Below are 9,553 nucleotides of genomic sequence, written 5' to 3'. Positions count from 1 at the left end.
AAGGATCAACTATCCTTAATTGATCGATGCACTAGGTATTTAATAACCTCTTTCATGATTTAGTTTCCATTAGTGGTGTCATGGTTTCATGGAAGTTTCCATTTTCCTAGGCCTTTTTCAGAAAAGCTCATCTTTATCTTCCACGAGGATTTTCCTCATAAAAGCTTGTGTTTATTTCTTGCAAAGCTTTTATGTCTGATGGATCTTTATCTCCCACCATCCCATGGATCACCAATCCATCCATGTTTATCTATAATCACATCTAGAAGCTTTATCATGAAATATTCATCTATATCACATTCCTCAATGGGATTTGGCAAGAATCTCCTCTCTCTTGGTGCTTCACCCTCCAAGTAATTTATTTTATCAATTTATTTAATAACACCTAACTTTCCTCAACTTAGGTTAGGAATAGTTTAACCCACAAAGGAGGGTATCAAACCTAGCTTTCCTCACCTTAGGTTTACAATCATTTAACACACAATGGAGGATATCACACCTAGATTTTACTCAGCTTAGGTTTACAATAATTTACCACACAAGGGAGGGGTGTTACAACAAGCCAATTTTTTTTTATTATTAATATAAAAATATTTTTTATAGTTTAAAAATAATATTTTTATTTCATTCCAATGTTAAGGTGTGGTTTGTAACTATAAGAAACATGAAAGGGCTATGCAATGGAAATCTCTATGATTTATGTGTAGCTAGTCACGACCAACTATTTTGTTTATTAACAATATAAAAATATTGGTTATAGTTAAAAAAAATGTTGTTAGTTTGTATGGATGTCCATTTCTCTAAAAAATATTTATAAATTGTCTGCTATAAAATATTTCAAGTGCAATATGACTTACTTTATAATCATAAAATGTATTTAATAGGCATGATATACTTAACAAATTTAATTGAAATAAAAAATATTAAAATAATAAATGGTTGCTATAAGGGAAGCATCATGAGTTCTTAAATAGAATGTGGCACTAAAATGAAAGTAAAATTAGATGTTAAATTGGAAGCCATAATTGGAGCTATTATTGGCTCTAAATAGGAAGCTAAATTGTTTGTTTAACAAGAAGAATAATTCGAGGCTAATTAAGAAGAAAATCCCAACACTAAAAGGAACCAAACCTTGAACATAAAAGAGAAGCAAAACCATTCACTAATGATGAAGCAAACCCTCCAACTAAAAGGAAGCAAATAATAGGGCTAACATGGAACCAGTTTTAGAAGCAAGAAAGGAATCAACAATGGATGTTAAACTAGAAGCACACTAGAAGCTATCCGGGAAGCAAAATTTGGTGTTACCTAGGAAGGAAAAAAAGATGCAATTAGGTAGTAAACAAAGAAGTAATAATGGAAGCAATAATAGTAGCCAAACATGGCTTAACCTCAGAAGAAAAAACTAAATAAATTTAGTTAGCAAATAAAGAAGTAATATTGGAAGCAATATCAAAATCGAGACTTGGAATTCCCTGAGAAGCAAAACAAATAAGTCATTCTCGTAGAAAATCAAGAAGTAATAATTGAAGCAATACTAGTAACCAAACTTTGCATTAGCTATGAAGCAAAAAGAGAAGCAATTCAGGTAACAAACAAAGATGTAATAATGGAGGCAATATTAGAAGCCAAACTTGGCCTTCCTAAAGAAACAAGCAAAGAAGCCATTCAAGTAGAAAAGCAAGAAGCATTATTAAAAGAAATGAAAGACACTACAATGGAAGCCATATTAGTAGCTAAAGAAGATGCCATAATGGAATCAAATCTAGATGCAATAAGTGATTCTATATTGGAAGCAAAACTTGATGCAGCAAAGGATGTTATAATGAAAGCATAACTTAGTGTTAATTAGGAAGCCATAAAATAGTTGATTTTCCATGCCATACTAGAAGCAAAACAAAAAGCACAATTGGAAGCAAAACTAGAAGTACAAATAGGAAGAACAATGTAAACAAGAATATAAAAAATTGTTTCCCCCACTATTCACACTATCCACGCCTCCCATGTGAGGATTCTAGTTCTATTCACGCTGCAAATGTGAAGATTCTAGTTTACTCCTGCTTTCTCGACACGAATTGAAGCCAATTCACATGTTAAAATACACTCAATTATAACATTATTTCTGGCACTAATGGCCTATTAATGGCTTATTTTGTTGTATTACTTTTAGAGAAGATGTCCTTGGTATTTTAAATATGGAATATAACGCATGTATATATAGTATATTACTTGAAACTATCTGGAGACTTGTCATAGAAAAAAATATTTAAAATCATAGTAAAAATAGAAGCTAAAAAATGAAACAATGATAAAAATAATGATAAACACTATGTTTCTAGTTTGATGTCTTTCCTTTATTTTTATTTTTACAAAAAAAGAAACATATTTGATATTTTTAATTCTAAGTCGTCCATGTATTTTTTATTATAGAAGAAACAATATCTTTTTTACCTCCCACTCCAAAATAGGTAAAAACAAATTTCCAAATACCCAAAACAATCAACATTGAAATGATGGTTTTTCTTTAATGTTGTGTATTTTTTCTTTATTTTTATTTATTTTCATCTTTAAATAAAACAATTAAACTCATTATTCATAATAATGATTAGCACTCACTTAAGTGATGTGTGATATATCATACCAAAGTCAAGGAACTATATTTGATATACCAAAGTTAAAGAATTACTACAATTTCTTTAAAATTTCATTTTTTCAGTCAAAAGTTTTATGTCTCATAGTTAAATACCATGTTTCACTTTAAATCTCTTAACAATTTGTTCTTATTTTACCAAACATCCGTACTTAAATAAAATGTTGCTCTTTCAACGTCATAACAATTTGTTCTTATTTTACCAATGCTATTTTTTTTAAGTGGATCAAAACAAAGACACTTTTAACTTTCTAAATTAAAAATATCCTAATTTTACTTTTTATTCAATTTTTATAAAACAATAATTTTCTTTCAAATTTAAACATAATAATATAAACTTATCACTCAAAATTTTTATAATTTCTGTAACAAAATTTTCGTATAAATCACATCAATGATATTTGGTGATCTATATCTCAAACTTTCTGAAAACCAATATTATTTCTAATAAAATTCAGGGTAATTGTTTTTCCACATGAAAGTAACTCACTTTACGGCAAAATAAAGCTAAAATATGTAACCTTCAACTTTGAAAATTTAATATATAAAATGTTGTATATATTTGACTAACGATAGATGGTTCCTGGCTATTGATTGGACATAACAAAAATTATGGCAGAAATGCTGTGTAGGGCTGATTTGCAATTGCACATAAACTATTTCATGAATATACAATAGTCACAAAGGGGCATAGTCTATCAATACATTACGGTGTACGGCTGATTTGCAATTGCACATAAACTATTTGATGAATATACAATACTCGCAAAGGCGCATACTCTATAAATACATTGGCGGATCCGAATTTCAAGATATGATGTGGTGATTAAATCTGAATATGGAGTTGAATTCAAATTAATTGTCGTATATACTATGAAGGGAGTCTTTGTTCGCAGAACACACGGAAGAGAACATATATCTATTTATAGAAATTGGCGTGCCTCAAAGATATTTTAGCGTTCGATGTTGCGACTTCAGAATAGATCGTCTCAAACATCAAGCATGTAACAGAGTCTATTGGAGAGCGCTAGGAATGGGGGTTGCGGTATCTGATTCAACATTGTTCATGGGGACCATTTGGATCTTCTACTTATTGAATGTCTTCGTTCAATCGATGAGCGTAAGGGATCTCCTGAAGGAATAGGAATGTTTGACTCAGCATCGCTTCCGGGTAATCCGAGGAGACCATTGGACTCTTTTCGCGTATTAACTACCCCGATTTCATCGTAGAGGAGTGCAAGTGTCACGATCTTCCATATTTAAATGCATATATAACAAAAATTTTATCATGAGGGTCCATCTTTCAACCCCTTTAAACTATATAAATGTAAACCTTAATATATATCAGGTTGTGGTCATGGTCTCCGTTCCTTAACGATTGCAACCAGCACTTTAATGTTATGGTATGACGTTGGCATACTCGGGTGTTAATTACACGGTGTGCCAGGTGGAGCGTGGGTAATAACCCAACTCACCCTCTACTGTGGCCAGATGGCTCCAGTTCACGTGAAGGCAGGTGATAAGTGGGGAGTTGACCCACTTTGGATTCCGCGCCACAACCTCCCGCCTAATTCAACGATGGTGATCCATTCTCCTCATCGAACGGCTCCAGATAGTTTAGGGTTTGGCACACAATACATAATCACCGGGTTCCTCGGGCAGAGACCATTTGCAACACTCCGCGGCAGCCGAGCTCCTATACTCCTCCCTCAGACCCTCTGCAACTACTACGTGGTCGATGATACTCCTCAGGTAAGAGTGGCCGGGGTCATTATTCGTTCTCAACACAGTCAGTTTAATTTGCAGCTTTCCTTAATATGTGTAACCCATATACCAACTGAGCATGAATAACGTCTTGAGCGTTATGTACAGGTTCTCCGCAGCTTCTCCTACCGTGTGCAGAAGGGTTCGGACTTTTTAACGAAATCTATAGGTATGGCAATAATCCTTTTCCCCGGTTTAACAGTTTATGATTTACTGTGTGAATCACCTCGAGCTGAGGCAGGGTTTATTACTGCTACCTGTTTCAGGTTCAATGATCTCTCTCAAACCCTGACTTCGTCTATACGGCCAGTCTCCTCAAGCCGGTCTGTCTTGCGGCCTTTAGGGTTTGAATAGGTACACTGGCGTTCATGCCATTTACTGTGTTTAGTTCAATTGATTTGGGGCTTGTCCCTCAGGTGTTAAGATGTTATCGGATGTATATTTGGAAAACTCTCAGGAGTTTCACTGAGTCTTTGAATGAATACATATATAGTTTTTATGATACTGTGATTTGCCACTGTCCTCTAAGCCGGACCTCTCTTGGCCGTGTAGATGTTTTGTTGTTTTCTATTAATGATTACTTACTTTCGCTTTCCAGCTTATACCATATTTCCGAATGGTTAATTTGATATTCCTAGACAGTGCATGTGGAGACTTATGTACTGGGTTCGCTACTGTATGTTCATTTTCTGTCTATGCTGCAGATTCGGGAACCTTAAAGGTTTACCTCAGTGAATAATAACACAGTATATTTCTTGGGGTTTTTACATGTATATGGTTCATTCTGCACGGTTTTCATTTATATATATAAGTATATCCGTTGCGACGCTGAGATAGTTCACATGTATTTAGTTCAGTCCATACAGTTTTCCATTTATATTTATAAGGCTCCTTAATACGATGCTGAGGTAGTCCTGCACTCGGATGCTGAGTGTAGCGTCTACCTCCTCCGCGACAGTCATTACAATGACCCTGAATATCAGTTTACTATATGTTGAATTGTAGATTATAAGTCTGATGTCATTGACTTATCTGGTAATAATGCATTCGTTTTGCTCCGGTTCTGTTATGTTAATTGTTAGCAGGTCTGTCACATGGATTTGCAACCCTACCCGGGTCTGCTAATGTGAATAGACTTGATATAAAACCCTCTTACGGGTCTGGTAATGCGTGTAACCTATGGTAACCCTCGTTAGGGGTCTGTCCATGCAATCTCGACACGCATGCTGAACATCGTTAATGCCATTCTGTTTTCATGTTGACATATTACTATGCTGTAGTATTCTTGTATATCGTTTCATGTTTTTACAATATTGTTTCATGCCATGCCGTATAACGAAAATATATATACACACGGCATATGGGTTCAGCCCTTCTGTGTGTTTACAGCATTTGGGTTTCGGCCATGTATGTATATAACAACATTTCGCTTTTGGCCATGTTATGTAATTGCAGCATTTTCGTTCTCGGCCATTCATATATATTTCCACAGTACTATTTCACGGTTTCTTCACACAGTTTCATTTGTTTTCCATTATCTTGGTTTATACAATGTCGTTGCTTATATACAAGTACTAGTGCCGTGCAAGTTACTGTATTATATAACCTGGTTTCCTACCAGGCATATCTAGACCTTTCCTAAGTTTTATCTTGTTTCTATTCTCTAGTTTACTTTACTGTTATTGATACAGTCACATACTTCTACAGCAGCTCTAAGAACTAACTCTGTTCTGAGCGCATTATGTTGACTATGCAACCGTAGGCTATTGATGCAGTATCTATAGGTGACCATAGTCTTATATTAACATATATAACATTCAGAAATGTATGCATTATCAGATTGACATACTACAGTAACTAATGACAGTAAGATAAGTTCTGCAACCAGTCTGTCCTCCTCTGTACCTGTTCTTAATTGCTAGCTAGTTCAGAGAATGCGTACCTGGTTATTCTGTTATCGATGTCCTTACTTGCAGAAGTCACCTGTAATAGCTTTGCTCTTAACCTCCCAACCTTGAGATCCACTTGGATTCTCCCCCCGAGCCGTCTTGCAGGCCTGTAGCCCTCAACAAGACTCTTGCACCTCTGTGCTAGGTTATCTGGTCATTACCAGACTTAACCTTTTTTTTTATTTTCCAGGTTATCTGGTCATTACCAGACTTAACCTCTTTTCTTTCTCTGCTCTCTCATGGAATTCCTCTCTCTGCTTGTTCCTCAACAACCCAGAGACTTTTCCTTCCCAGGACTTTTCCCTCGGGTGAGAAGCAGTTGCATCAGTTTTATAACTGATTCACTAAAAATAGAAATCCTCCTTCAGGAGGCTGCCAGCATTTTCAAGAACATATTCATGTAATTTAAAAATAATTTAAATACTAACTTTCTTTATTAATAATGTCATTCCAAGTCATGAGTAACCACTCAACACTTTTACCACAGTAATTATCCAGATTTACCAGGGTCATTACATCTTCCCCCCCTAAGATTGGACATCGTCCCGATGTCTATTCTCATTAAATAAATGTGGATAAGTTTTTCTAATGAGCTCCTCGTCTTCCCATGTAGCCTCCTCAGGCCCATAGTGCTGCCACAACACTCTAACTTGGGTAATAACCCGTTTCCGCAGCCGCACTTCTCTCTAGTCGAGAATGCTCTGTGGTTCGACCAGGACCTCGCCTTCCGGTTCGACCTGCAAACCACCAATACCTTTAATCAGTTTCTTTAAAAATAAGGCTGCTCAATCAAACAACCGGATTAATTCTTACCCGCACATCTTGCCATCGAATGACATGTTTAGAATCATATACATATTTCTTTAGGACAGACACGTGGAACACATTATGAATCCTAATGTGACTTGGCATGGCAAGTTGGTAGGCCACTGGCCCCACTCTAGCCAAGATCTGGAAAGGTCCAAAGTATCGAGGAGCCAGCTTGGTGCACCCACTCCACTGCAGGGCGCTCCTTCTGGTTTGTATCCTCACAAACACATGGTCACCAACCTTATACTCTGAATCTTCTTTTTCTGTGCGCAAAACTTCTTTTTTTTTTTTTTTTAGCCGGTCTTGGGCAGCTTTTAGATTAGCACGCACTCTTTTCACCATGTCTTCCATTTCTTTAAGCATTTCTGGTCCCAAACTCAACTTTTCCTCAGGTCCCCCCAACTTGAGGGTGTGCGACATTTTCGTCCATACAGGACGTCAAAGGGACTTAGCTGAGTCGAAGTGTGATATCCGTTATTATACGCAAATTCGACCAGATGTAATTATTCTTCCCATTGACCTGGTTTCAGCATTACATATGCTCTCAACATATCTTCCAGCACCTGATTCACTCGCTCGGTTTGACCATCGGTCTGCGGGTGATAAGTTGTGCTGAAGTTCAGCTGAGTACCAAACTCGGCAAACAATGTCCTCCAAAAAGTAGAGGTGAACTTCACATCGCGATCTGATATAATTACCTTTGGTAATCTATGCAATCGGAACACATTTTGCATGAAGAGATGAGCAATCTGCACCGCCTTGTAGGTGGACTGCACAGGAATAAAGTGCGCTGCTTTACTTAACTTATCAACCACTACCATGATAGAGTTGTTGCCTTTCTTTGTTCGAGGCAACCCTGTTATGAAATCCATGGAAATGGTTTCCCATTTCCACTCCGGAATGGGCAAAGGCTGTAGCAGTCCAGCGGGATGCTGATGTTCTGCCTTTATTTGCTGGCATTCCAAACATCGTGCCAAGTACTCCACCACTTGGTTCTTCATTCCTGGCCAATAGTATTCCTTCTTAAGCGCAGTGATCATCTTTTGGTACCCCGGATGACCAGTGTAGTGACTGATATGAAATTCATCCAGAATCAGCCTTCTAAGGTTATTTGTATCCGGTACATACATTTTCTTATTAAAACACAACATTCCAGCACTATTCAGTGTGTAACCTTGCTGTAATTTTTCCTTATCAGATTGCTGTACTTGCTGTTTTAAGTGCTGGTATTCAGAATCAAGACCAGCTGCTGTTTTTATTTGTTCAATTAAAGAAGTCTGCCACTTGCTGACTGAAAGTTCACATAAACAATGAACCTTCCGACTTAATGCATCCGCCACTTGGTTTCCCTTGCCTTTTAAATGCTTTATGTCGAAGTCAAACCCACTTAGGAAATCTGCCCAACGACCTTGTCTTGCATTCAAGGTAGGTTGGCTGAAATAATGTGTCAAACTGTGATGATCTGTTAACAGCAGGAATTCCCTCCCTAAGAGGTAGTGCCGCCACATTTTCAGCGCATGAATAACAGCTGTTAATTCCAGATCGTAAGCAGAGTATCTCTGTTCATGCTCCTTCAGCTTCCTTGATTCATATGCTATTACCTTTCCTTCCTGCATTAGTACTCCTCCCACACCTTCCTTGCTTGCATCGGTGCATACCACATAATCCTTATTAGGATCAGCTATGCTTAGGATGGGTGTCGTGGTGAGTAAGTGCTTCAAGCAATCAAAACTCTGCTGACATTCTGGTGTCCATCTAAATACCTTCCCTTTCTTCTGCAATGAAGTGATAGGATAGACTGTCCTAGAGAAGCCTTCCACAAACCTCCGGTAATATCCAGCTAATCGCATAAAGGATCTGATATCAGCAACATCTTTGGGTATGGGCCATTCCATAATGGTTTTTATCTTCTCCGGGTCTACAGCAATTCCTTCTTTAGTAATTATGTGCCCCAAATACTGAATTTCCTCCTTGAAGAAATCACACTTGCTGAATTTAGCGTACAGCTCGTGTTCCCGAAGGGTCTGCAACACCAACCTAAGGTGCTCTTCGTGTTCTTGCTGGGAGCGTGAGTATATCAGAATATCATCAATAAATATCAGCACAAATTTGTCCAAAAACCGATGAAACACGCTGTTCATCATACACATGAAGGTGGCAGGTACATTGGTCAAACCAAAATGTAGCACTGCAAATTCGTAGTGTCCATAACGTGTTCTGAAAGCGGTTTTGGCAATGCCCTCATCTTTAATCCTGATCTAATGATAACCAGATCGTAGATCAATCTTGGAAAACACTTTTGCCCCTTTCACTTGATCAAAGAGTTCATCTATCCTGGGTAAAGGGGTACTTGTTTTTGACCGTGAGCTTATTCAGCTGC

The 9,553-nt window shown here is 37.2% G+C and overlaps 1 protein-coding gene across 1 annotated transcript; it reads left to right on the top strand.

Moving 5' to 3' along the window:
* The first annotated feature begins 4,126 nt into the window (after positions 1–4,126).
* LOC149183258 (uncharacterized) lies at positions 4,127–5,009 on the top strand. Its single transcript, XM_089418695.1, has 3 exons — positions 4,127–4,402; positions 4,523–4,583; positions 4,681–5,009. The coding sequence occupies exons 1-3, from the start codon at positions 4,142–4,144 to the stop codon at positions 4,704–4,706; spliced, it is 348 nt and encodes a 115-aa protein (XP_089274821.1). The 5' UTR covers positions 4,127–4,141; the 3' UTR covers positions 4,707–5,009.
* The last annotated feature ends 4,544 nt before the right edge of the window (positions 5,010–9,553 follow it).

Source organism: Pinus tabuliformis, chromosome 3_2 (assembly GCF_031772625.1).
Source record: "Pinus tabuliformis cultivar Carrire ecotype Pingquan chromosome 3_2, CPIR1, whole genome shotgun sequence".
Taxonomy (NCBI): domain Eukaryota; kingdom Viridiplantae; phylum Streptophyta; class Pinopsida; order Pinales; family Pinaceae; genus Pinus; species Pinus tabuliformis.
Note: the sequence above shows the minus strand (reverse complement) of the source record. Positions and strands in the feature narration are given on the sequence as shown.

Coding starts and splice junctions, on each gene's coding strand:
- LOC149183258 (XM_089418695.1), top strand. CDS start 4,142: ATGGCTCCAGTTCACGTGAAGGCAGGTGATAAGTGGGGAGTTGACCCA. Junction 4,403..4,522: donor TGGTCGATGATACTCCTCAG/GTAAGAGTGGCC, acceptor CGTTATGTACAG/GTTCTCCGCAGCTTCTCCTA. Junction 4,584..4,680: donor CTTTTTAACGAAATCTATAG/GTATGGCAATAA, acceptor TACCTGTTTCAG/GTTCAATGATCTCTCTCAAA.